This window comes from Antennarius striatus, chromosome 21, assembly GCF_040054535.1.
Source record: "Antennarius striatus isolate MH-2024 chromosome 21, ASM4005453v1, whole genome shotgun sequence".
Lineage (NCBI taxonomy): Eukaryota > Metazoa > Chordata > Actinopteri > Lophiiformes > Antennariidae > Antennarius > Antennarius striatus.
In genome coordinates, this window is record NC_090796.1 from 7,508,788 (window position 1) to 7,536,649 (window position 27,862).

The following is a 27,862-nucleotide window of genomic DNA, read 5'->3' on the forward strand; positions in this document are numbered from 1 at the left end:
TACACACATGCATGCGCACCCATATACATACACATATATATATATATACACTATATATATATATATATACATACACAATATATGTTACACAATATACACAGGCAGTAAAAATTTTCAGTATGTATTTTATGCATTGCTAAATCTATACATTTGTTTCATACATTTTTTAAAATATTAAGCAAAATTTAAACTCAGTACATAGAAGTAAAACGTTAACATACTGTCTCGTAGTAAATAAAAAACATTTCACCCGGTGTGTGTCGTCCAGGCTTTCAGATGCAGCTGGTGACCGCTTCACCCACAGAGCCAACTGTTTCAGATTATCCAGTTACAAATGTCAAGTCACAGGTTTTTAGCCACATCTTTTAGTACCAGATTTAGTAATGGCAGCTGCATCTGCCAGACACATACAGTAATACATATTACATTTATCATGATTTAAATAGCATATCAAGCTAAGAATATATTTAACTTCTTGAATGAACTACAGCTCCTCTTTGCTGAGGTGTATTTTAATGTCAACTCCTAGAGTACTGAGGCCTGGTTGACATGAAAGCCCTTCAGTTTGAAATACAAAATGCTGGAAAACTGACCTAAAAAAGACAAGATCTTCTCTAATTTTATTTTTTTATTGTGTGATTGCACTTGGTTTGTTTATTTTTGTATAGTGAGGTGACGAGTTAGCATTTTTCATTTTTGTGCAAATGAGCATTTCTGTGAATCTGGCCCACTTTTACTACCAAGGCATATTCAGTGTTGCTGACACTGCTGGACCAAACACATGTCACATAACAACACTGTGCAACAATAATGTCACTGTAAGGGCTTGCTACTCTGCACAGTCAGCATTTAAGGAAAATATTTAACACTGGTAAAATGGGAGCCGACAGTGGGACACGAGACAGGCATGTTCTGTGTTTGAATGTGTTTTTATGATGAGTGGATTTTCCACATTTTTGGTGCTTTTTTTATTACTTACAAAAAATGAGAGGGACACAGAATACAGAAACACCAGTAAGTAACATTCTGGCAAGACTTGACCCTAGGCCAGCAGGGGTACATATGGAAAGGGGGTGGGGGGTGGGGCAACAATGTCTAAAACTAGGAACTGTTATTGTCCACCTTGCCTGACTGTTACTCAGGGACCGGATGTTTCGTCAGGGGATTTGGTCAGTTACTGTGGCTGCCGACTGGGGGGAACTCATTCTCATCATCCAGACAGATGGGACCCTCTGCAAACTCATGTTCTGGGATGATCTCACCCTTCTGTGCTCCCCCATCCTCAGAGTAACCTGGGAATACAAGGAAGAAAGAAATTAAGGTTTATGTAGCCTCTTACTCCTCATTGCATCTTTGTGCTGATGTTGCTGAAAGGATTTTTGAGGTCGACTCATAAAAAATTCATGTAATTTAAGGTTGACTGACTTTCAATTTGAAAATATTATAATTAGTTTATTTTACCAGATAAAAAAACAATTATAATACAAAGCAAAAAATTGAACAGCAAGTAATGTCTGCCTCATACATTTTATTGGAGATTTGTATATTGGTGATGATGATTTGCATAACTGTCATATTTAAAACATCACCACAGGTGCACATCCAGCCTCTGCATGACAGCCAATAAGAATGCCGGTGCTGAATATCGTCGAGTCTTACAAGACTTTATGACTCAGAACACCGTACCCATGAGAGTGGTGGAGGAGGGTGGGGTTGAAGGAAGAGCCACAGTAGCGGCGTATGATTGGCTGGCTGGCTGGGGAGCGACATTGTCCAGTTTATCCTCATCACTCCCTTCCACCTGCTCTTCACTTGAGTCAAATAGCCTGCATGACCAGAGACGACAGAAGGCTCAGCAATTTTAAAACAGCAGCAAGTATTGAGTCAAGTTACACTTGAAAGGTGTAATATGCAAGATGATGATAAAGCAATAAAAGCGTTTTTGATATAAAAGAGTTATTTATTGAAGGAAAAGGAAAATATTAATAAAGTGTACATTATTTAAACAAGCAGACCATCTCCCACCCCTCAATAACACTATAAAATATTGTATTTTTAATAAAATACTCTCAGTACTTGGTGTTGGACATAAGGACCTTTTCAATACCAAGTTTAAAATAATAACAAGTAAGAAAAACAAGCAATACAAATACAGATCTAAAACTTGTACATGCAGGCTGCACAGATATTGTCATTACAAAGGCGTTTGCACATTGTCAGTGTCTTTTTCTATCAGCACTGTATTCAAGTTTTTAATGGAGAGGGAAAAATCATATTTTTTGATTTTCTTTTTTTCTTTGTATCACAGGAAAAACATATGTTCTTTAAATATTAATTTAAAATAGTTTAAAATCCCTTTATTTTTATAAACACACAAATCTCTCCCCATCTCACTATAAACAATTCAAATACAGTGAATTTGGAGGTGCATAGCCAAATTATTGCATTTAAGTGACAGTACAGTGTTTACATGCAACCCATCAAGACACACACACACCTGTGTTTATGAGCCAGGATGCACTCGCCTCCATCCTGTGGATCCACATTATAAATGTAGAAATACCCGTCTGAGGACGCCACCAGCAGGCGAGGGAGCTTCTGAATCCTGACAAAAAAAGAAAAAGCAAGATTAAACAAAGCCTAAAAATAAAGTCACCCTCATCGCAGCAACCCATCTCTCTCTCGTCTTTCTCTCTTCTTACGTAGCCAGGGCGCAGATGTTCTTCAGGCCAAACATATTGAGTCGCACTGTGGCAAAGGCTCTGTCCTGATGCATCATGTCGGACACCTGGGCAGGCAGGTAGGTGGATGCGGCTGTAAACATTTTGCCCACATATGCCGACCATGTAGGAGACTCCTCCTCTTGACTGCTTGGAAATAAGATGGGGGAAATCATTCATCTGGATTTATTACACACTAAGATACATGACTGAATTTCACAGGAACATGGCCAGATCGTTCTTTGTCCTATCATGCATGAGGACAGTGGACCTCCTTAATACATTTAAGTAACAAAATGAATGGTCCATAGTTTGGGCCTTCTATAGAAAAATATTTAAAGTTATTTTTTAAAAATACTGTTAAAAACAATTTTGAAATGTTTTTTTTTAAGAAAAACAATGATTCTTTTTTTAATCAAGGTGAAACATGCAGTAGTACCACATTTATAACACATGTAAGTTCTATCAGCACACTGTGTCAGTTGGATGTTCATGACGCATTTCAGAAAGGTTGGGCGTCTATCATGAAAGATCCATTTAAATGTTGGAGGCTCCTGACTTTCTTTAGCATAACAAAGTTGATTAAGTTGAAGACAACTAGTTTGAGGGTGCACATACCTTGATGGGCTTTATTTTTGGTTTAACCTATTTAAAAGGAACTGTTGAGACTTGGCAATGGTATATATTAGACTGAGTGCCCTTATAGTTATGGATTTGATCTACACAAAGCAGATTGCTGCCTTCAATCACACAAACTGCATGTATGAGCAACTGTATTATCTTTGCTATGGACAGGTTTTTGCTTCAGACAACCATCACCAGCCGGTCCTCCAAACTTCAATGGGCCGAGTTGTTTTTGAAAGTTCTACTTCGTAAAGTCATCACAGCTGGATTAAGACCAGCAGTGGTGTCTGTGTGTTTACCTGGGGCAGTGCTGCTCCAGTTTAAAGATATGGACCGTCTCAGTGTTGCTGGAGGCACATAGGAACTGGGTGTCTGCGCTGAAGGACAGGGAGCTGATACTGACGTATCTGACAAACACAGAAGGAAAAGGGTGTAGAATGGACAAAAAAGTTAAAGCATTTAAATATTTTTGTCAACAATAAATACAAAAATATTTCAGAGGAAGAAAACTGATGCTTTTGAAATTATTAGCCCAAATGTATGCTTTTGTCATTTTTTGTCCACTGTCATTTAACATCTTGTCATCTTACTCAAAATACTGTTGAGTGACAGGTCATCTGCATCATTCATCCTCCTGCTGCAAGTCTTTTGTCTAACTTATAGCATTAACCAGCTCCAACAATCGTTTTCTCCACTGTCTGTCAAAATTTTGTTAAAACTCCACTGACATACATGAAAAGTGTGACGTCTAACCTCTTCATCCCTCGGCGGAATTCAAACAGCTTCTGTCCTTCGGGAATGGTAAAGACTCTGATAACGGTCCCCTTTATAGGAAAAGTGGTAAAATAGAGGCGGTCAATGATGAAGAATTAATAAACAAATGAACTTAACAAATAACAGGAATCCAGTTCTCACCTTCTCTGAGGCGCTGGCCAGTTTGGTGCCGGATGCATTGAAGGTGAGGGCTGCCAGGGGGCTGTCATGGGCTTGGATCAACGTCAGAGTGCTCTGAAGTGGCAAACAAGAGGTTCCTAATGGTTTACATGTCATGTCTGATCTTACGTTTAAATCCTTAATGTGCAGCATAGACACAGATGTAAATATTTAAGCATGTTGTTTTATGTAAGAAAACATAATTTTTCCTATTTTGTGCTGAAACAGGCCTTTAAAAAAAAAAAAAGCCAGAGAGTTCTTTTGTCTTTCTTTTCAGACACCACACTGTGCATCAGCCTGTTGCTTCTTGTGCATCTCTTTGCATATCATTTCCTCACACACACACACACACACACACACACACACACACACACTCACACACACACACACACACACACACACACACACACACACACACACACACACACACACACACACACACACACACACACACACACACACACACAAGAACAACTGCATTTGTTCCTTTGCAGCAATGTTAATAGTTTTCTGTAGTCCTACCAGGTTGTTGGCATCATAGACAGTGATCTCTCCAATGGTGGTACTGCCAGGGTAGGCTAGGTAGGAGTTGCTGTGGTTGACAGAAAGAGCACAGAGACCTACGAGAGAGTACAAAGAGTCATTTTATGTCTTATTTTTATCATCCATCACAAGCGCAATGAGGAGGAGGGGTTATAAGAATAGGTTTCATCCAAAAACATACCAAAATATCAAAAATACCAAAAACAAACCAAACAGGCTCCACAAAAATAATAACGATGATGATGATAATCATCCTATGTAAACTATTATTAAAATGAAGCCAATGAAAAAGATGTATGGAAACATGAACATCTCATCACAGACTGTATGTCGCTATTTTTCAAATACATGAATAATTTGCATTCATACTGTGCACACTGTCAAGTAGATTTAAAGGCATGTTGTACACATTCTAAAGGAAAACAGAACAGATTCTTAGTCTGTCAAATACAAAATAAAAAAGACACAATTTTTTTTTCTGTTCTTTTGATCAAGTGGCTGATTTTTTCAAATTTAAACTACTATTAAACTGACATTATGACCTAAAAGTGATTTTGGCGTAACAAAGTTCAAATCATATTGTAGAACACTGTAAATGCGAAACAGCCCGGTTGTACCTGACGGGTTGGTGGGTGTGTTGAGCAAGGTCTTGAGTAGCTTCATGTCTTTGATATTGTGGATGTAGATGGACTCCTCCAGGCACACCACCAGGCGCTGATACAGTGGCAGAAGGAGAGATCAAATCTCAAAAATAGGCAAACCAGAAGTTGATAATTAGTGGTGGACACAAGAATCCCTTTCCTATCCTTACCTGTCTGTTAAGTCGGACGGAGAGGATGTTGTTGGAGTAGCTGTAGTTGCAAATCTCTGTGCCTTTCTTGAAATGATAGACGTTCATTCGCCGCGGCATGGAGAGACTGACCACCACCACCAGACTGCTAGAGAAAAGCCGCTCGACTATATAGACATCTGGACACTCTACTGGGAAAGATACAAGAATGGGTCAAGATTGCAATGGAAGGTTCAACACCAGACCAAGTGCATTACATCCTGAGAGGAAAACACACAATCTTCATCTCAACTACATCTCACTTTTCTACATATTATTTAAAATATTTACAGAGAGAATTTGGGCTTTTAAAACTGTCGGCCCCACACAAGGAACATCCCAGTGCTCTACTTTCTTCCGTTGTTCTTCTTGAGGATTAGAAAATTAAGCATTCCATTTATTGAGCAGAAATACCACCCTTATGTCAATGTGTGTGTGTGTAAATTTCCTAATCCAGTTTGATATTCAGCAACACAACTCAATAGAGTTAGAATAGGGGCATCAAACAACTGTGAAAGTTTTATAATGTTGAAAACAGCTGATTGGATCAATTCACCAGTGAAGAGGTTCATTGATTACAGGAGAGAGTGTCATGATTGAGCACAAAAGGATCATCCTTATAAGACTTGATGACATTCAAATCTTTGATCCTGTTTTTATTGACATGCTGCCCATACTGTTGAGGTTGTGTCTGAGTTATTGCACAACCAAAGTGAACCTCTATTACTGCACTAATGTCCCTAAAGGAGGGGATGCTTGTGTTTCAAAGCATACTGACTGAATGCAACACTAAACTTTTATGTATGAGGTAGTGTAGCGAGTCTAACAAGTGATGTCATATAGCACAGCAGTGAGTAAAACTAAGTGTCTCTTTTATTACCTCCCTCATGAATGCGGTCTAGTTTGTCCACAGCAGTGGCTGAGAAGAGCCGGTAGCCAGTTTTGGTGCCCACTGACAGAGACCTACAACAACATCACACAGACATCTCAACAGTATTATCCATTTTATGCAGCTGCATTCATGTTTTTGGAACAAAAATATACATTTTCAATGTCTGATTTTCCAGCAATTAAAATAACTAAAAAAGTACCTAAATTAACTCCTTTTTTGAATAATCAACACTATGTCAAAAAAATTAGCATGCAACTTAATTTCAGCCACTGACATTTCTTAATAATTTATATCATGTGGTCGAACTGTCTACTTTTTAGTTTCATCCAATTTTTGCATGCATTCTGATTCTGTATTTTTCTTCAAATGGCCTGTCCTTTACATGGCAATGCTTTACATTTGGTCATATGGACCCAGTTCAACTTGTATTTACTGAAGTACTGCTATGTCCTCAAGCTACACTCCCCACTTTCACAAAGTTTTTGATCTAAATATATTGGAAAATTTTGTGATTATAATCTGTGTATTCTGTGATTACAAAGTAATTACTGTTGAACATGATCTAATAAATGTCTATCATTCTGCCTTGGTTCTATTTTATGGTACAGTGTTTTGGACGGGTCAGTAATTGGTTAAATTCAATTGTTCTTACAGCTAAGGGTTTAATGGGATTATCCATATAGACAGACACATTAAAATGGAATATGAACTCAAAGAAATAGATGATCTGTTAGTGGTTTAATGATTGACTGAATGATCACCATGATACCAACATTAGCAATGCAGCTATTATAACATCCGCATTGCATAGTCATAACTGGTAGGAGGTAATTCTCAGGTCAGATACAGTCTTGACACATCTGATGAGGTGTTTGGTATCTTATCTTGTTCAGACAAATAAAGACATAACACAGTTTACCAAAAAATTTGTTGATTGCACCCAAACAAGCTTGTCTTATCATGAGAGACAGATAAGAAGCCCAGGTGGGCTGTTTCTACACCTGGCTTGTCTTATAATTATAGACAAAGGAGATGTTTACGTGAGGGAACATCTGTTCTGGAGTCTGCAGGATTTTCTATGTTGTACTTCACCCGTTCATAATCCAGTAGTTCACATACACTGCTACTTGAGTAGTAACTTACTCCTCAACAACTTCCAATAATTCTGGTATAACCACAGGGGGAAAAAAACATATTTGAACAAATTGATATCTTATGTTATTGATAAAGAAAAGAAAAAAAAAGAGGGGACACACATGAAACCGCAATCTTAAGTCATTTTTAGGGTTGAGTTTTGTAGATTAATATGTAATAAGCATAATAATCTCGGTTTCAGGGACTCACAAAGGTAGAATTTAATGTGCCAGTATTTTCATTTGGACGCACAAACAGACTTTACAGCTGATGTCAAAATAGGTTACACAAAAGAACCGAAATGCGACTGACAACATTATGCAACAACCAGGTGCACCAAGGCGACTGACTTCAGGCTGGGCTGAGCCCGTGGGTCGCTTACGTGGTGTCCTGGTTGAACGAGGCGCAGATGAAGCCTCGCTGCGCCTCGGGGCCGTCCGGCGCGTCCTGGGGCTCCATCTCAGTCGTGAATTCGCTTTTCTCGAGATGACCGAGGTCGCAGGCCTTCGGGCTCGGGTCGATCCCCCCGCAGGAACCGCTTCCCCTCCTCCTCTGTTCCCCGACTGCAAGCGCCACGCTCACAGTCTTCGGGGAGAGGAATGTCCGGCCAAGATGGCACACATCGCGCACCGGGGGATCTGTCCTGAAGGTAAGCAGAATAAAAGATTAACGATTACGCTCCCTAAACGGCCCGTTTCACTGACTCTACACTGTTGTTATTACGTTAATAACTTTCGACAGCCACACAAGCAAAACAAAAACAGCTGATGGGAGGATGCGTCACTCTGAGGCGCATGGTGATTGGCTAATTGTGATATGTCAAATTCCCGTACTCGTGTTTTCATTGGTCGAGCTGTCTACATCTTTTACTTCATTGGTTCTCATAGATGTCGATTCACACAAGAGCTGCCTGTTTGGGTGAAAAATAATCGATTAGCCAATTAGATTTGCTGTCTTGTCACGAGGATTTGTTTTGGTGATTTCATTGGATAAAAGACGGCCGAGCGTTTTTTTTTAATATCCGTCCGATGGTTTATGATGGTTTATGGTGTATGATTATGTAGCATACATTATTTAAACCCAAATCAAACAATAAATACTGAAATACTTACCTCTAAAATGCAAAAGCATTTATAATCCTAAAATACAGAATTATATGATAAATATGAAACTGCATTGTGAAACGTGTGTATCTTCTCGGGTGACCTTTAGACTGGGGCAAAACCGGAAGCATTCGGTACATTTCGCAAACTGCTGTTAGTTTGATCCTTGTATTTACTGACGTGTCTTTTGGCCCATTACATTACACATAAATATTTTTTCCATAAAAAGCTACATACATATATTATCAGCACAGGATATTCAATGCTGTGTTTTAACATAACCAAAGAGGATAACTTGAAAATAATGCTTGTTAAATTCATAAATTACAATTGTTATACATAATAATAGAAGACTCACGTGTACCTTGTTAAACTTAATGAGTGCTTGAACTTTTAACGGGTCAAGGACAATTTGCAGGGGGCAACTCTGTTTTATGTAAATAATACAGTATTTTAAATACACGGATTGTTGTACTTGTATTTTTACCCAGTGATGCATCTATACTCAAATAAATTATCTAAATGCACACAAATTCACAATGTAAGATAAAGATAATTTTTTATACATTAATTTTGTATTTCTGCCTATAAAAGACTGAAATTGAACTTTTTTTTCTGTTTCTAAGTTTAGCTGCGATTTTATTTATTTTATTTTTGAACTCTGGACAAGATATTTAGCCTCGTATTTCGGCTTTATCAAAAATTAAAAAAAAGACAATTCAGGACGTTATCAGGCTAATTTTGATCGGATGTAAAAACCACAACTTTTTTTTCTCTATTTCTTAAGTACGTACTGTATTTCTTTGACGTCACGGGTTCCGTATCGTCTCCTTTAAGGTTGCCAGGGGTTACGGGCTCACATGTCAGAGCGAAAAGGATTGACGTCAGCGGTGGTCGCTGATTGGCTAACAGCCGTATCCGGTGGGGCAGCGGTCCAGAGCTAGGAGGAAAAAAAATCGAAGCGAGGAGGATCTGGTAACGGTACCTCTCGTGAAATATCATCCACCCCGAGTCGCTAACCAAGGGCTCGGCAGCAATTTACGTTTTCTTGTGAGTATTTTCGTTTTTTGGGTTCATAGGTGTGTGACCTCTGGATGGGTGAAAATTGTTTTCTTCGTCTCTCGTTTGTTTATGCTACAACTCAAGATGGCGTCATAGGAGGAGAGCTTTGCCTTTGCACGGAGCTAGCCAGCTAGCTTTACACAGTAACCTAAGCCAAAAATATCGTGAAGTAGAACCGACACGTGTATTATTCGTTTGCACTTCACGTTTACGGCTCATTATTTAGTACAGATAGTTTTAGTCTGCATGCTGTATATTTATCGACTGCAACCGCCAGTCTCTCCATGAAGCCTTCCTGACCTACACGGTTTTACAGTCAGGGCATTTGCTTCACACTGGCTACATAAAACAACACTGGCTCGGTTGGTTGACTATTACATGCATTATTACCATTATACATCGTCAAGCATGGTCACTTATTCAGCAAGGTCATTTACGTATCGCATTGTTTTTTCCTTAATTTAATGTACAGCCCGCTCTTACAAGCCAGGGGACGTGGTGCTGCAGCTCAAGGCCCGAGTTAGAGAAATAACATGTTAATTGTGTTCCTCTCGCCACCGTCATCTTGTACAACAACAAAACATTTACTAATAGAACGATTAGACCGAGTGCATAAACCTTGGGTAAGGCCTACTAGTCCTTTGTAATTCAATGACGCCTTATCCAAAGTCAAGATCATAACCATTAAGTACTATTGAAGTTTACTGGATTTTAACATCCAGTCATTTAAGCCTGATGGGTTTGGTATATAATTTGGATACACACAAAATTGCATCAATGGATAGCATGCCCTTGGACATGCTGAATTCCCCCCCCCATCCATTTATACTGTAATCCCTGCAAAGAAAAAGACTATGTGAAATGCTCCTTCAATGTTGGAGAAATTGAAACAAATGCAGCTTCATTGAGCAACAAAGTTTAATGGGATGTGTTCTGACCCAAGATCCTCCAAGTTTGGTGGAAATCCATTCTGTAGCTTTTGTTTATTCTGCTAACTAACCAGCAAACTCACAGTCACGGGTGACAACATATCATCCTTGACTGAAGTAATTACGGTCTTGTAGAATTCTATGGTTTTCATATCATTTGGTCCAAAAACAGTATAATTAATAACTTAGCCTTGTGATAGATACAGCTTAAAGTAAGCCTTCCAAGTTTCCAGACTGAGTGTATTTATCTGCCAGCCTCATCTTTGGTAATGTGGTTAGTAATCTCTCTGAAGCCTGCTGAGTTTAAAGAGGACACAAATTATATTATAATGATAGACATGCATGATGCACATAGAGGGATATGATGAGGGGCTTTTTTGAGATATGTTCAACCATTCACGTATCTAAAATGCACATACTAGTCACAACAAGGCTTTCCTGTTTTAGCCTGCAAAGCTACATTGAGCTCAAAGCTGTCTGAAGGAGCACAGAGGCTGATCATATGATCTGGGGATGTGCTGGGCTGTTTAGCTTAATGTTGAACACTCCAAGCAAGAGCATTTGCTTTTATGGTTGTGGTTCGTTTCACAAGGGATTGATTAATTCTCCACTACTTGAAAGTGAGGCATTCTGTCAGACTGTCTCCTGTTGATAGAGGGCTTCATTCAAGCTTGTGGAAAACTTATATTGCTTTGAGTAAATAAACCCAGAACAAACAGCGTGCCTGTGCTAATCTGCTGTATGTGGTCAGCTCACATCATATGACCAGTTTTTTAGCCTTGACACATAGAAGAACTCAGGCTCTACAGTGCCAAAGCAACACACCACCTTTTAGTGTGTTCTCACTTCTATTATTTTGCACATTCTCTTGTATTCCATCTCTGTGTCTCATCACCATACACGGATATCCCAAGTCTCTTGTTGTGCTCTGGCTAGTGATCTGAAATGATGCTCCTTTTCCCCACTGCTCTCCACTTTTCCCTAGTACAAAGGTTAGAGGTCACAGAGCAGGGTTGCGGTTGTCGTCATGGCATCTGGAAGTACGAGCAGCGAGGAGGAGCGCAGCCTGAGAGAGTGTGAACAGTATGTGCAGAAACACAACATTCAGCAGCTGCTGAAGGACTGCATTGTCCAGCTTTGCACCTCCAGGCCAGACCGGCCCATGGCCTTCCTCAGGGAATACTTTGAGAGGCTGGAGAAGGTTTGTGCATTTGAATACGTTACCCTTGTTGAAAGCTTAAAATTTAATTTTTGTGTTATTATGTTACTGTCTTGTAAACCAACTAATATTTGCCATCATAACATGCAAAGCTGTAAGATTTTTTAAAAATTTCTTATTGTTTTTTTTTGTAATGCATACACCACACTGAATACAGTGCTACATTATTATTGTATTATTTTTAAGGGTACTCATTCTCAGGATGAGCTGTTGGGCTTTCAGAGTTCATGTGCTTTCAGTTTTCTGGACTTTAAGAATTCATTAAATTTTCTTCATTACATATCAGTAAAAATGAATAAGTTAGTTGAAATTAAATCTTATGTAATTAATAAAAATTGCACTGACTTGTTTTTAAAGGTTTTTAGGGCAGATTATACAGATATGTTGCCTAGAGTGAGAGACATTAATTTACTAGTTACATCTATAATCAAAGGACGACTGATTTACTCTTCTTCCAGAGCTCATCATAGATGCTGCTTAAACAATAATCTCAAAACTGAAAAGATAAATTTGAAAAACTTTGCAGGAAGTAGTTTTATGTATGTAGTTGTAGATTCTGGGATGACCAACTGATCAGCTGGCTGCAAAAACACCGGATAAGAGGAACATCAGACATGTTCTGGTCGCTATTGTGTGTAATCACTTGTGTGTATGTAATTTGTTTCCTGTATTGCATGTTATCTTTTATCCACTTGCATATGTTTACAGACTCTTCATTACACAGAAAGTACTGAGTCCTGTAAATGATCCTTAATTTACCTGCAGCAGCACAATCCTTCTTGGCTGAGTATGTGTCTCCTTTCCTTCCAGGAGGAGGCCAAGCAGATCCAGAACCAGCAGAAGGCCAGCAGTTCTCGTTCGGATTCACGCGATGAGGAGGTGTCTCCACCCATGAACCCTGTGGTTAAGGGTCGCCGGCGGAGAGGAGCCTTCAGCGCAGAAGTCTACACAGAGGAGGATGCAGCCTCATATGTCAGGAAGGTAGGCCAGCAGTTGAGAAGCACCAGAGAAGTGTTGCAACACTTAGATCTATATCATTCGTCAGACACTGTCAATCTGAAAATGTTTGCTGTGAGTGGAAATGTCATCATATTTAACATGTTCTTAAAGGTCATCCCAAAAGACTACAAGACGATGGCAGCCTTGGCCAAAGCTATTGAAAAGAATGTCCTTTTCTCACATCTGGATGACAATGAGAGGAGGTACTGTTCCTTAAACTGTGTTTTCTATTGAAATACCTTCATGAATAAAATTTGGACTATCATGTAACTGTTGTTCAACTCACTAATTCACAAATCTGTTTATTTCCAGCGACATATTTGATGCAATGTTTCCAGTTACCTACATCGCAGGAGAAACAGTCATTCTGCAGGGTAGAATTCCACCTTTAGTTCAGCATTTATCCAAAATGAGAGCACGTCTTTGTGTGATGCTAATGCTAATGTCTTGTGCACCCAGGTGATGAAGGTGACAATTTCTATGTAATCGACCAAGGGGAGATGGATGTGAGTTTCTGATGCTTGACCTTAATCTTAGATAGCTCTGTTAAACTGTTATCAACAGTATGTTTTTCCCAGGATGGAAGATATTTGCTGTTGAACACATTTGGGCCTTTGCCCCCTCTTGATTTGACAGGTGTATGTGAACAATGAATGGGTCACCAGTATTGGAGAAGGTGGCAGCTTTGGAGAGTTGGCCCTGATATACGGAACCCCAAGAGCAGCCACAGTTAGAGCCAAGACCAACGTCAAGTTGTGGGGCATTGATAGAGACAGCTACAGGAGAATACTCATGGTGAGAGACAGTATCAGTCTATCTATTTATCTGTAATACAAAGAAGGCCTTCTCAATAGTGTGCGTGTATATTCTGTATGTACTGTATATCTGTTTGGTTATTTATATTTTGATGTTGTAAAAAAAAATCCACTGACATGTTTTTTTTCCTTTAGGGAAGTACTTTGAGAAAGAGGAAGATGTACGAGGAATTCCTTAGGAAAGTGTCAATTTTAGGTGAGTTCTAGTTATGTTTTATTTTGGGGTTTTTTTTAAATTTTTTAAAATTTAGATAGCTGATCACAAAGCTTCTAAACAGAAGAAGACAGATGTGTTCCATGCCATTGGTACTGAAATCAAAATAACCTGACAGTGTATTCACCTAAACACAAAATACAGTGTAAATAACGCAAAGTTTTGTTTTTTTCACATTCTTCATAATTTCTGTATTTGTCCTCAGAATCTCTTGACAAATGGGAGCGTCTCACAGTTGCTGACGCACTGGAGCCCGTCCAGTTTGAGGATGGACAGAGGATTGTGGTGCAGGGAGAGCCTGGAGATGAATTCTTCATCATCTTAGAGGTTTATACCAACCTTCTCTTACACACACATTCATACACTCACAGAAAACATTAAATTATCACACAGTTTGAGGTGTTGAATCTGCTTGTCACCATTTCTAATTTGTTATTTACACAACTAGGAAAACAGACTTGTGGGGATTTTAAAAGTGTGTCCTCGCCGTAAACATGAGCTGAGACGATGATCGATTCTTTGATCAGAAAATAAATTAGTTTAAATTTTTGATAACAGAAATGGTAAATGTTGATTCCAGCTTCTCATCTGATTATTTGCTTGCTTACTCTATGCAATTAATTGATAATACATAACAGTAAAAAAGAATTTCCATTTATTTGTTTTAGCCACACTAAGTAGCTGAGTAATTATCTATTAACTTTATGTCAGTAAAGAACTATAATTAGAAATAAATTGTAGTCTTTTCTTTTTAAAGTGCATTTCTATGCAGATGATAGCTGTTTCTTCCTGCGTAAGCTAAGTGTTGACTAAATATGAGGCTGCTTGATGTCATTTCATTCTTGTGTGTTTTCTAGGGTTCTGCAGCCGTGTTGCAGCGTCGCTCAGAGAACGAGGAGTTTGTGGAAGTGGGGAGGTTAGGACCATCGGACTACTTTGGTAAGAACTAAAGCAGCAGCATCATTGTCATAAGATTAAAAATAATGAATGAACTAGTTGCACAAAACACAAGATGAAGCGGGATTTTTCCTCCTTCTCAAAATTTTTCTGTAATTTGTGATTTTAATGAAATAATTCTTGCATTGATAAATGGAATGAGATTTTTCTAAGTGAATGCTCTGAACATGTACTTTGTCTGTTTGACTATCGTCTTGCTATTTAGTTTGTGCTTTTATACACATGTTTATATATGATGCTATCATGAAGGGGGCTGATGTAGAATCAAGTTTGTTTATTTACAATCTATGTCTATGGTTTCATACACATCTGTTTGAATGTAACTGAGATAGATGTTTTTTGAAGTTTTAAAATGAGTGTGTGTGTGTGTTTTCTCCAGGTGAGATCGCTCTGCTCATGAACCGTCCACGTGCCGCCACCGTGGTCGCCCGTGGCCCTCTGAAGTGTGTCAAGCTGGACCGGCCTCGTTTCGAGCGCGTCCTTGGTCCCTGTTCAGACATCCTTAAACGCAACATCCAACAGTACAACAGCTTTGTCTCGCTGTCTGTCTGAAGGGGCTCTGTCCCCCCCAACCCCCCTCCTGCTCCCTGTCCCTCTTTTTCTCCTTTTAGACCCAGGGTCCACCAATGCAACTTGCTTTTTGTCACATCCTTCTTCTTTCTTTTGGCTTTACTCCTGTTTCTGTTACACACACGCACGCACGCACACACACACACACACACACACACACACACACACACACACACACACACACACACACACACACACAAATCATTTTGTTGTTACCACCTGTCACACAGAGTTGACTTTTCAGCCATTCACCAGCGCTTGTACCAGCTGCTGTACGCTACCTTGTAGGCACAGTTATTCCACGTTACCTATGATTAAAATGTATTTGCTGGTTACACGTTCTTTTTAAACTTAAACACAGAGCAGGATTGTGATGAGATCTTAAAGACAGTCGGGTCTCAGACTGATAAGACAGGACAATCAACCTTTACATGGCGCTTTTGGTGAATTTGTAACCGATTTCTGTTGTATATTGAAGTGAATGGAGGACTGCTGCTTACCTGTTAGTTTCCTTTTGGATGTCACTTAGCCTGATTTAAAACACAACGTAGAGAAGAATCTAGCACCTGTAGACTGCAGGAAGATGATTGTAACAAATATTGTCAGATGTTTTTAGATCTCAGCTGTACAATGGTTGTGCTCCATTTTGCTCTTTTGGGTTAATTTTTGATTAGACTATTATCAGTCTGTGTTGCTTATTTTGAAAGAGCTTGTACAAATTAAGGTTCTTATTTTATTGTGCAGCTACCAGGCTAGTGCCAAACTATCATGATGCAAAGATGCATAACTGTGGAGATGCAGTTCTGTTCCCTGACTATTTGGAGCTTCAAACAGAAGGTAGTTATCATCCGTACTCCCTTTCAATCAGTAAAATGACCATTAAAAACTGCCTTGACCACTGAGGAAAAAAGAAAGGAAAAAAACACAAGAGTATTAAGTGTATTTCAGTATTCAATTTTTAATATATACCAAATGACTTGGTCACTCTTCTGCTATGGTTTGTAATCAAATGTACTAATAGTATAGTTAAAATGATCATAGTTCTATTATCATCATTGAATAATAAACTTTTGGTTTGGAGTGATTGTGATCTAAAAAAAAATACATTCAACTGTCTTTTGTAAACACTTATTTTTCCATAAATTCTATTTTAGGTGTCCAGTGCCACAAAGTAAATAATTGCTTCTTCTTGTCAACTGACTAAACAGTATGTAATCGTGTTGTGTTATGGGTTAAATCTTTTCACAATGGATCAAATGAGGTCATTGCGGGTTTGTTGAAGTGAAGTTTTGAAGGGTGGTTCACTGATTTTGGGACATCTGAAGTATTAATGTAAGAAAGCGTCATTGGTGAGCTGACAGGCAGTGAGCAGATCTGTCTTGAAAGCTAGTGTCATTGCTTATTGCCTATTGAAAGGTGGCTGTCTTTTCATCAGAGTAGCTTGTGATCTGTTCTCTATGCTTACTTGGCATGATGTTTTTAGGCATCCGGTGATATGTATGAATGGAAGTGTGTATTAAAAAGCAGCAGCAGAAGCAAGAATTAATCAGTCATTGTCAAATATTTGATTTGTTACGCCCTAGCTTAACTGCTTTATGACTATGTAGATGGCATAAAATCTCCTTTTTTTTTTTTAGATCTTTACCAAATCACACAATGTTGACTTTTGGATTATAGGCTTAACTCTTCATTCCTGCCTCACTGTTACCCGTAACGACACTGTCATGTCATTTCTCATTCAGAGCACATGCTTAACATGGACTTGTGTGTTCATACATCCAAAAAGATTTCATTTTGGTGGTGATTGCAGGGTAGTCAGGCTAGTGAGGACAGTTTTGTTTGTGGACATGAGTGTATTTTTCTTAACTGTTAAATCATTCATTTTCATCTTCCCCTCCCAGCTGACTCGGAGGTCACCGTGGATTTGGTTACATGTGGATTTATGTCCATTGACAACACAACCTGTTTATCCTCATCGGCAGGAAATCGCTCTGTTAGGGTCGAGAGTTTTGACTCACCTTTGTCAAAATATTGTTTTAATGTAAATAGCGGCGTCATAGTCCAAAGTGTTTTTAACCACACTGCAATTGTCCCGGTTTGCCTTAGCTTACCTAACCTGGGCTTATAGTAGTAGTCACTCCTACTAGCCCAACCTTCAGTGAGTTTGTTAGGCCTGCAGTGCAGAGAGCTGCAGGCAAACAGAGGACCATTCTTTTTCTATTCTATCCTGTATTCAGTTTGACCTCCTGTATGTGCAAAAATGTTTAACCTTTTGGTATAGATTGTTCCAGATGGCAGTTTAAGCAATAAAAAGGTAAAAAAGATTCAACTCTGCCTCAGGTCTCACACTTTTGTAATGTTGTTAAAATGTTTGTTGAACTTTTAACAGGTTTATTTTTTTTTAAATTGGAAGATATCACTTGGGGTAAAAATGGTGTCAGGAGGCTCTGACAGTAGATGTAATATGACATCTGTCCACGAGGGGGAGACGTGTCACAGTTCTGAAAAGTAGTATCTCAAGATAAGTTTAATTCGTTCCATAACTGAGTTTGTAAGCCAAACAACTCGTAAATCAGACAACATATCCTCTTTTAAAAATAAGTAAAATCATTTTAATCTATTCCAGCCTTTTAAAAAAAGCCCCAAATCTTTCTAAATTATAAAACTTTTTTTTATGAACCAATTGACATGCATACATTACCTGCATATGATTAAATATACATATTATGTAAACAATAACAAAGTGTGGAGAAAGATACAAAAGTCACAGCAACATCCACGGTAGTCTTTACTCTGTGATAGATTACGAAATCTGATCTTAGTTGATGTGATAGCCATCCGCCAACAAACGGTGGTGTCCTGAAACATGACTAGTATCTCGAGTGTATGTCGATTAGGTCGTATATCAAGGTACTAATGTGATCAGGTTTAGAAACATCTACAAAGCTTGATCTCTTTAAATCTTTAATGTTTGGGATCTTTACCATTTGTAGTTAAATTGTGAAGATTAGAACATTGTTCACCTGAACAATAACACATGTTATTCCACTATTTATTTTGTTTGGTTTTGTGTGCTCCAGACACTCAGGATTCCTTCTACTATCATCTCACCATCCTTATCTATTTATAAAGATTTGACAGTTGTTAGAATATTTCACTCCTTCTCCTTGTCAGCCTCCCTGCTTTTTCAAACTGATGTCTGACTTCTTCTGGCACAAGTCTCAAACAAAAGTTTTTCTTAGAAACTTGTGTTACATCACATACTTGGCTGGAACATATCAGGTCTGTCAAGTAAGAACAAATAAAGGCTGAAGTGCCGACCTGTTCACTGTGGAAGACACAACCTGACTTGGTCCAGGTTAACTATCTGTGCCTTGGCCTGTTGTAGTCAATGGTGGAGTTGTAAAGTTGTTCAAACAATCTGATGACACAGAAGGATCAGTCTGGAAAAATGGGTGGGGTGAACTAAATGACTGTTTCACAGGCAGCACACAAGCCAGTAAACTTCCGTTACTAGGAGGTGACGACTAATCAAAACCTGCAAAATATTAAATGAAGCTTTATTTTGAAATCATTACATCATATTCAAATCTTTCCTTACATAATCCTAATATTTAAGAGTGTAGCTCTCATAAATAACTGATCCAGTGCATCACAGTTCTTACCTCTGAACAATGGCTTCATTCCTCACTGAATTGTTCACTGGGGCTTTTGCTTCACTCTCCCAGCTCTCCTAGGTAAAATCATTTAATTTGAAGGTTTAAATTTAAGTTCTTCAACTCTGTAGTCTCTCACATGAGAGGTGAATGCACTGTCATAAAATGCACCCCTGAAAGAATTTATGACTAAATCTGTAAAGCTGGGATCTGAAGCCATCAGCGATTCATGTTCTGAACCCCCGCAAAGAGATCCTTCCTCTGACAAGCTCCTTGAAGATTTTACAACCTTTTCCTTTTATGGCTTGTTCCCTAAATCGAAACCACCTGAGCCCGGTTTGCTCACAGGGTGACTTCATCGTGAAGTTGTACTGCTTCCTACGAGGAGGAACGTCGGCCCTTTCATCCTCAGTTACCTAACCTCTTTCATCTCTGTGATGGGTCTCGCTGAAGATTTGATAAAGTCCTTGGTGATCACCTCGTCCTTGCCTAACCTCCTGATGCACCGCTGCACCACCCGGAGGACCTTCAGCAACCTGCGGTCCAGCGCTAAGAGGTGGGGGTCTGTGAGGATCGGTTGTAGAATGTCTCCCTGCAGTGACTCTCTCATTACATCACTGAGTCTATACTCCGGTCGGGCCAGGATCTGGAGTCGCATCAGTGTGGAGCTCTTTATACTGAGAGGAAAATGAAAAATAAGACTAGATGGCTAACGTAAATCCAAAAACTACAGCGTTCCACTCACATGCAACACTGGGATAGTGGGGCCAGGATGGACATCTCATCTTTTGAGTGTTTCCCAAACCTGAGCACAAGATGTAAATAGATGAAACCAATAAAAGCATAAATAACATAACATAAGTGTTCTTTGACATTTTGGTCTCACCCTCTGGCATTGTCCAAGTGGAGTGGGAATCCTTCATCCCCGAATTTAGTAAAAATCTCATAGTGGTGTCTGTCCATGTTGTCTGCAATGTAAAGCCACATTTTAAAACAACGGCAGAAAGATCATTTCTGAAGTGCTTGAACTGAGTGAAATAGAATGGTAAAAAGTAGCAGCATGAAATACTTATGAGGAAGTCAAAGATGGACATGTCTATGATGTTCAGGAGCCTGTTGCCTGAGTTGTAGGGATACAGCTGCTTGATGGAGTCACAGAAGAAGGGATTCATTTCCCATCTTGGAAAAAGGTCACAAAGACAAACGGCATTACTCCTCTATGTCCCTGCAACTGTTTACTCACAATATTTGTTAAAATTTGTTTTATTTATACTAATATCATATTCATTTAGTGTTTCAGTATCATCCATCCATGCATCCATCCATCCATCCATCCATCCATCCGTGCATCCATTTTCAACCGCTTGGTTGAGGTCTTACTCTTGTCGTCCAGCGAAGGTGTAGGAGCGTATCCAAGGGTTGGGAATGGAGATGCGGGGGGCGATGCTGAGGCTGGGCAGGTAGGCTGACATCGACCCCTCCAGGAGGTCGGGCCTCCCACACACGGCATACTCCGTCTTACATACGTACAAGCACTTGGCGAAGAAACACGTGTTGTTGGCTTTAGGGAGTAGAGAAATAGAATTAAAAAAGAGTTTCCTGCATTGTGTTGGATTGTCTCTGCTTCCTCTGGGTACTCATTAGCACCCCCCCCCCTTCCAGCAGCTCTTCAGCTCACTGAGAAACACTATGTCACACACACTCCTGGGATTTAAGAACTCACTAATCAGGTTGAGGAATCCTTTTCTCTATTGCAAATTTGGTTGTTATCTCAAGTCTTAAAACTGACTTTTTACAGAAAAACAGAATAGATTTAAGCAGAGGTTCCCAAGTGTCAACTTTTTGTTTCTATTCAACATTCTTCTATGAAAAGATATGGAGACTGGAGAGAAAATGAACTGAAAGAATGCAACAGTAGAGGTAACATGACCAGGATGGTGTGTTTTTGGCACACTGGAGGCAGGGCGGTCTGCCAGACAATTCACCGGGGAAGTGAACACACCAACAACCCTGACCTTTACCTTATATTATTCCTGGTATTTTTGAACCACACACACACACACACACACACACACACACACACACATCAGTTCAGTCTCACCTGGTGAAGTGAAGAAGACTGCTCGGAGGTCTTCGTTGTGGGTGACCTGGAGGACTTCTCCTGAGACGTTAATCAGCCTACCTGCCACCGGCGGGACCCTTCGGAAGTCCAGGATCCTGAGAGTTGGATAAAAAAAAAAAACTTCAGACATCTGTGCTTCATGACTGAGTTTACAGACCAGGCATGCTCACGTAATTCCAACGTTAATGAAATGTGATACCTCAGATTTTCATCCGTCTCTCACCGCAGCCCACAGTTAATTACTATTCTAAAACTAAATCTAATTGCATGTATCTACTGTTGCCACTCTGTACAATCCAGACAGTCTATCAAAAGGTTATGTTTACCTGGAAGCTATATTTCAATGAGGACTCAAAACACCAATCAGTGAAGCTGAGAGACTTTTCCTCAAATCACTGCGATGATGTATGAATATTATTATTATTATTATTATTGTTATTATTATGGATAACAAAATTGTGACAGAATTTCAAATTCATACATAGTAGAGATATGATTTAGTAACAGAATGTTTTAAATATGATCAGATGGATCTCAGTATAAAAACACCTGTGTGGGATTAGAACTGCTGATGCAGCACTCCTGTTATGCTGTGTTTTGTGTGGTGAAGTGCTGACTCGTCATTGTCAGTGACTTCTAGATGATACTGTCCAGCTGAGAAGGAGAGAGAATCGCCTCAGCTCATCTAATGTACAATTACAAAAAAGATTGTGTGCGTGTGTGTGTGTGTGTGTGTGTGTGTGTGTGTGTGTGTGTGTGTGTGTGTGTGTGTGTGTGTGTGTGTCCACATTCCGGTTTACTGTGATTAGCCGATGTGGAAATCCTGGGTCAGACATGGTGCAACATTTGTTTCTGCTGGGTGGATAATGGATGTAGTTTTAAATTATGATATTTAATATTATTTACATCCATTTGTGTAGCATGTGTTAACATGCTAATAATGACAGTTCTAACATACTGATGCAAAGATGGTCCAAAACCAACAGCCTCTGCCCACCCTGCATCTGTTACAGACTGGCTTCTGTGTGCACCAGCGCCATAAGTTATAGGAATAAAGTTAGACATGGCAACAAAAACTGCAATTACCCACAGGCACTGCTGCCACATGCTTGCAGATAGAGATTTGTTAAAAATACAAAATGATACCAAGATGATAGTTATATAGAAAATTATATGACGCTCTCCACTGCCAATAATCATTGATCTGACTTTTACGATTTATCAGCATAAATATGATTTTCAATAAAAATCAGCTCTAGATATAACTTTTATGCCTTTTATATCTGTTATTGTGCAGTCATCCAAGACATGCTGCCCTTTCAAAAAATGTAATTTAATTAAACAGATCCAAGCTCATGATGCAACTTTAACATCCATCCCAAAACGTCCCCAATTCTTCCTCAACTCAAGATATCTTGTAGAAAAAACACAAAGCATAAACAACAACAAAAGAGACAGATGTATGAAAGTATGAAACATTAACCAGCAGTGTGAGGGAGTGGGTCTCACCTGTCCAGGTGAAAGGCTGCAATCTCTGCATTGTGTCTCTGCAAATCCACAAAGTAGAAGAAATCCTCCGGAGTCTCTTCATCCCTCTCCTGCCTGACACACACACACACACACACACACACACACACACACACACACACACACACACACACACACACACACACACACACACACACACACACACACACACACACACACACACACACTAGAGATGCTTTACAGTACTGTAAAACAACGGAGTGTAACCTTTATAGACATTTATAGACACTAACTCTATGTTATAACATTTACATTAAAATGAAGAAAGAAGGTGAAAAACAAACCCATGCTTGATTTGCTCACCTCATTGGTTTGAACATGGCTTTGGCCAAGTTTTGCATTTTCAGTGCCAGTTTCAGGTGATGTCCACTCGGTTTCACAACTAGACATGGAAACAGAAATACACAGGTGTCTTTGTCAGGGAATGTCTGATGCATTAGATTAGATCAACCAGCTTCAGCCAGAATATTGCACATTTGCATATTATTATGTACAAACTGACCCCCCCTTTACCTTATGTCAACTGTTTGGTTGGAGAAAAGTCAACACCGGGCATCAGATATTTCAGTCGCTGTTTGTTTTTAGTAACTGCTCCAGAGGCCGGTTCAAGCCGGAATATTTTCTAGTTCTGCCTGTTCCCTGTGATAAAATAATTGGGGGGTTGGTCACACAGCTTGTGCTCTGCTCTATTATCAGATGTGGGTTCCTGTCTCTGTCTGTATTGTATCGCAGGAGCAGCCTCCACGGCACACACACCTCCCCTGCTATGCTTTGTGAAACTCCAGCGTTATGAATAATCACATAAAGGTATACGGTCAGTCCGTTTTTTTCTCTGGAGGTGGATGAAAAGAGAACCAAACCGACATAAACAATCCTTGTAGCCAAAGAACACTGTAGCTCTTTGGTTGGTGAAATGATGAGAAAGTTCTTTTTGAGGTCATAGTTAAACTGGTAGGATGGATTGTTTTTCTTGCATTTGTGCTTTGTGAATGACTGCGTGTGGTCAGCCACTTCACTGCGATGGTGAGTAAGTAAGTAAAATATAAAACCAAGAAGAACCAAGATATTGAACTCTTTTTTCAGTCTAAATGAGCTCGTAAGGCAATTTTTATGCAGCATTTGCAGTCATCAGAATCATTCTTCCATACTCCAAGCCTGCTAGTTTCCTGCTACAGTAAAACATCTATAAAAGCCTTTTCAGTTATCATTGCATACAATGGTGACTTGGCTTGTGCGCTGCTCTTCTGTACTGCAGGAGAACATGTGTGTAGAATCTGAAAACACTGGCCTTTATAGCACGCAGACATCAAACATTTAGTCATGATCTGTGCCTCTGAAAGCAAACAAACGCCTCCTTTTTCTTTTGTTTTTCTGCAAGTAAGCCTCTTACTTGTAGACAAATAAATCATAGTTTTGGAGGTGAATTGGAAAAAGAAAAACCATGCTGTGCCACAGGGTGAAATGTTTTTTATATTTTATGTACAGCACTGATGCTGTACATGAAATATAAAAGAACACCAAAAGATAAACAGACGAAGAAGCACCTTGGGTACAATCACACGCTCCTTTCAGGGCCTTCTCATCTTGAGTGTAATCTGTAAGAGACAAATGAATGTCAGCACATAATGAAACACAAACAAGAAGCGGTTACGTTTCATTGGCACTGAGATGCTTTTAAATCCCATCGGTCCATCCATCACCTGCGCTGACGACCGTCATGCTTTGCATCTCCTCAAGGAGTTGTTGGATAGCTGGGTCGTCACGGGAGTAGAGAGAAAAGCGGTTTATTCCCAGGTGGAACTTCAACCAGCTGGCGTCAGGGTCAAAGGTCACCTCGTGCTCATTCACAGTCATGTTCGACAAGGCCGCCGCCTCGCTGTAGAGTTTTATATGCCTGAAGAGTGAAAAGCCAAAGATTGGCAAACCTCAAATATTCCTGATGCCACGTTAAATAAAGAACAATGGTAATGGACTGCATTTTATTTTGAAAAGACCACAGACTTGCTGCAGTACTTCGTACCACGGCTTTCCTTTCTGGTTGATGATTTTTTTTTCCCCCTTGTAGTCCATTTTTCCTTAATTATCTTATGATATTTCATTTCTTTCTTATTTCAAAGTGAATTTCCACTTTTCTCCTCTTTTTTACTGCTAAACCTACAACATGAGCAAGAACAATATGAGGCAAGACAAATAAGTCTGTACGGGAATCAAATCACCAGAGCTAACCACAGTGAGTGGGACGATCATCCCTCAGTCCAAACAAACTTCATCATGGGCTGGATGAAGTGCCACCACAATGAACCACTAGTGACTCGCATTAAATATATGTTCATGGGTGCATCCCAAGTCACAACATTTTCTTAAACGTGTTTGTTGAACTCTTGGGATGTTATTGCAAGTTCTAAACAATACTGTTGTTATTTTTATTCAAAAGAAAGTTGAGAGAGAAAGGAACTGCTTTTTTTGTCTTCATATTTTCCACGGTAAGAGTCCAAAGTCTATCTCAGTGGGAAGTACGGAGATAGGCAGACAGTCTCGCAGATTAAGATGAGCTTTAGCAGCTTTAAATCCTTGTTTACCTTCAAGACAGCGTTCCAGATGTGAGCCCTTAGAATGACATTTTTGTGAGGGTTTTTCTGCGACAATCCCACTCAACATTTAGCCTTTTTACAGCTGTCACATTTGCCTACACGTTCTGACGTCTGTCTGGATGCATGGATGTTTGTTTGCCTATGTCTGCTGTGGGTTCGGCTGCAATGTCGGTGACCCTGCCCCTTGACCACAGTCGGGTCCCGACACGCACTGTCACAGCAGGCTCTTTCAGCCAAAGTCAACTTATTTCACAATAACGTTGAGTAACTCTTTCAAAAGCCACATTGAGCTACTCTTTAACCACTGTAAAAAAAAAATCATCAAATGTGCTTTGTAGAAAGGATGGACATGTAAGTCACGTTTTTCTAAAGTCTAGAAAAATAGGTTAGGATGAATCTGACCTTTCCCAGCGTGACACCTTCTTCCTGTAGTACTCCATCAGCTGCACCGCCTGCAGCAGCCTCTCCTCCGGCCCCAACGCCGGAGTCTGGATGTTGTACAGAGGGTGAGCAAACAGCCTCTCCAACTTTGAGCTGCCTTCAGCAGGTTCGGATGCGTTTCCATCCTGAGGCAGCAAAGAAGTCCAACTGGAGAGCAGCGGCGTGCCAAGAGCCCCATTCCTCTGGAGGGTCAAGTTGTTAGCAGCGCACGAGCACACATGGTGAGATCTTTGTCTCATGCTCTGCAGCTTGGGCAGGAGGATGAAGTAGAGGTCAGCAGAGAACACAGCCATGAGGGTCCCAACTAAGAAGAGTCTGTCTCTCCTCATCATCGATGAAGAAAATGAAGCACTGACACCGAAGAAACTCTTGTTCCACTGCTGCTCTGCAGATTATGGGGCATCACTTGTCTGCCTCCAGTCTCACACAGCCAGCCAGGGAGAGGTGGGACGCTGGTCCAAGTCTCTCTCTCTCTCTCTCTCTCTTCCCTCTCTATCTGTATGTTTCAGTCTCTTCCTTCCAGCTTCACATCTCCTCCTCCTCCTCCTCCTCCTTTCTTGGCAGCAGCTGAAGAGAAAGCTAAGCTGATGTGTTTGCAGTCACTGACAGTTTGGCTGCTTCCATGGACCTGCTGCTCTGAGGACGAGTGCACCAGAGTGGCTGTCTATGAGCGTGTGTGTGTGTGTGTGTGTGTGTGTGTGAAAGAGAGAGAGAGGGAGGGGGGAGTGTGTGTGATTGGGAGTGCACTGTGAATGTGTAGGTGCAGGTAAGTGCACAATCATCAAATAACAGGTTATTAGGTGGAGAGTGATTGAATGTAAGGTGGAGAAAACCGACAGACAGTGAAGCCAGAGGAAGAAGGCTGATAGTAAGTTTGTGGATGTGCAGGTGTGTGTGTGTCAGAGTGTCTCTGACTTGCCTTGACATACACAGAAACAAGAATCCCTTCTTTCTGTCATCTTCCAGTCTCCACCTCATGAAGTCCATTTTCACTCCTCCTTCATCTCATTAAATCTCCTCCTCTCCTCCCATCCCAGCATTCTTGTCATCCTTGCTTTGAACCTCTTTGCTGCTCTCCTTCTCCGCCTCATTTTACCACAGACCATCATTCTTTTTCCCTCCAGGCAAGAATTCCCAACTGTGCTTTCGTCCGTCCTGCAGTTCCCACACATGAAACCCTCACTTTCTCCCTGCCTGGCTGATCTACAGAGAGACGCGAGTTCAGGAAAGGCAACGCTGAAAAAAAACAAAACAAGCTCTTGCACAACTTGAGATGGGGAAACACAGAGGGAGAAATAACGCCTCCCCTCATTCGAAGGCCACTATTTCTTAACTCTATGTTTCTCTGAAAACATAAATTACCAGTGCGGCTTGTTGGTCTGAAAGCCTTAAGCAGCTTTATTCTGAAGCAATGAAGATCTCACCGAGCATTTCCCCGCCTGTGTCTGCGCTGTTGTTGCTGTGGTATTTTGGAACATCTGTCGTCTCTTTGGGTGTGTGCGTCTGTGTCTGTGTGTGGAAATCTGGTAAAATTATTCATTGATGTCTGGGAGTTGTTTTATCCTCCATGAAGAGAAAACAGACTGAAAGAAGTCTGATGCTGGCAATTAGTGAAAGGAAAGGAAGCCAGATTGTAGAGGCTTCTGTTTTAAGACACACACACACACACGCACACGCACACACACTATTACACTACATCCTATACTATGAACACAAATAGAGATGCTTTTATTGTTGTTTTGACCCAAATTCCTGCTGTAAAAAAAATGCCAGATTTCACACAAGCAGATTCAATGTTTCACATTTTTCGCCACTGAATGATTTTTCCATATTCAATGTCTGAGTTCTGTCCAAAATGTATTTCCAAAAACAAGGGGAAAAGGGGAAAGAAAATTCCACATTTAAACGATCAGGGACAACACAGTGAGGAATGTCATTTTTATTCCACATCACGATAAAGA

The 27,862-nt window shown here is 40.0% G+C and overlaps 3 protein-coding genes across 6 annotated transcripts; 1 reads left to right on the plus strand and 2 right to left on the minus strand.

Moving 5' to 3' along the window:
• Positions 1-105: 105 nt before the first annotated feature.
• LOC137588614 (WD repeat domain phosphoinositide-interacting protein 1-like) lies at positions 106-8,471 on the minus strand. Of its 4 annotated transcripts, XM_068305775.1 has the most exons (13): positions 8,399-8,471; positions 8,058-8,318; positions 6,530-6,612; positions 5,632-5,801; positions 5,438-5,534; positions 4,800-4,897; positions 4,260-4,352; positions 4,098-4,168; positions 3,644-3,751; positions 2,703-2,870; positions 2,498-2,605; positions 1,687-1,826; positions 106-1,292 (listed from the first exon to the last, which is right to left on the minus strand). In XM_068305775.1, the coding sequence occupies exons 2-13, from the start codon at positions 8,132-8,134 to the stop codon at positions 1,171-1,173; spliced, it is 1,335 nt and encodes a 444-aa protein (XP_068161876.1). In that variant the 5' UTR covers positions 8,135-8,318; positions 8,399-8,471; the 3' UTR covers positions 106-1,170. The 4 variants fall into 4 exon arrangements, with proteins under 4 accessions (XP_068161876.1, XP_068161878.1, XP_068161877.1 ...); XM_068305777.1 differs by having other exon boundaries at positions 5,632-5,798; positions 8,058-8,453; XM_068305776.1 differs by having other exon boundaries at positions 2,703-2,867; positions 8,058-8,452.
• A 1,197-nt stretch (positions 8,472-9,668) lies between these two features.
• On the plus strand, positions 9,669-17,872 carry LOC137588091 (cAMP-dependent protein kinase type I-alpha regulatory subunit). The gene is made up of 11 exons (XM_068304875.1): positions 9,669-9,828; positions 11,755-11,970; positions 12,799-12,969; positions 13,099-13,190; positions 13,300-13,361; positions 13,447-13,493; positions 13,624-13,782; positions 13,938-13,998; positions 14,222-14,343; positions 14,874-14,955; positions 15,353-17,872. Exons 2-11 carry the CDS (start codon positions 11,797-11,799, stop codon positions 15,523-15,525), a joined length of 1,143 nt encoding a protein of 380 aa, XP_068160976.1. The 5' UTR covers positions 9,669-9,828; positions 11,755-11,796; the 3' UTR covers positions 15,526-17,872.
• Positions 17,873-19,086: 1,214 nt separating this feature from the next.
• fam20a (FAM20A golgi associated secretory pathway pseudokinase) lies at positions 19,087-27,090 on the minus strand. The gene is made up of 11 exons (XM_068304874.1): positions 25,863-27,090; positions 24,570-24,763; positions 24,414-24,464; positions 23,173-23,251; positions 22,831-22,923; positions 21,301-21,416; positions 20,580-20,760; positions 20,269-20,378; positions 20,086-20,167; positions 19,945-20,004; positions 19,087-19,876 (listed from the first exon to the last, which is right to left on the minus strand). Exons 1-11 carry the CDS (start codon positions 26,231-26,233, stop codon positions 19,612-19,614), a joined length of 1,602 nt encoding a protein of 533 aa, XP_068160975.1. The 5' UTR covers positions 26,234-27,090; the 3' UTR covers positions 19,087-19,611.
• Positions 27,091-27,862: the final 772 nt, after the last annotated feature.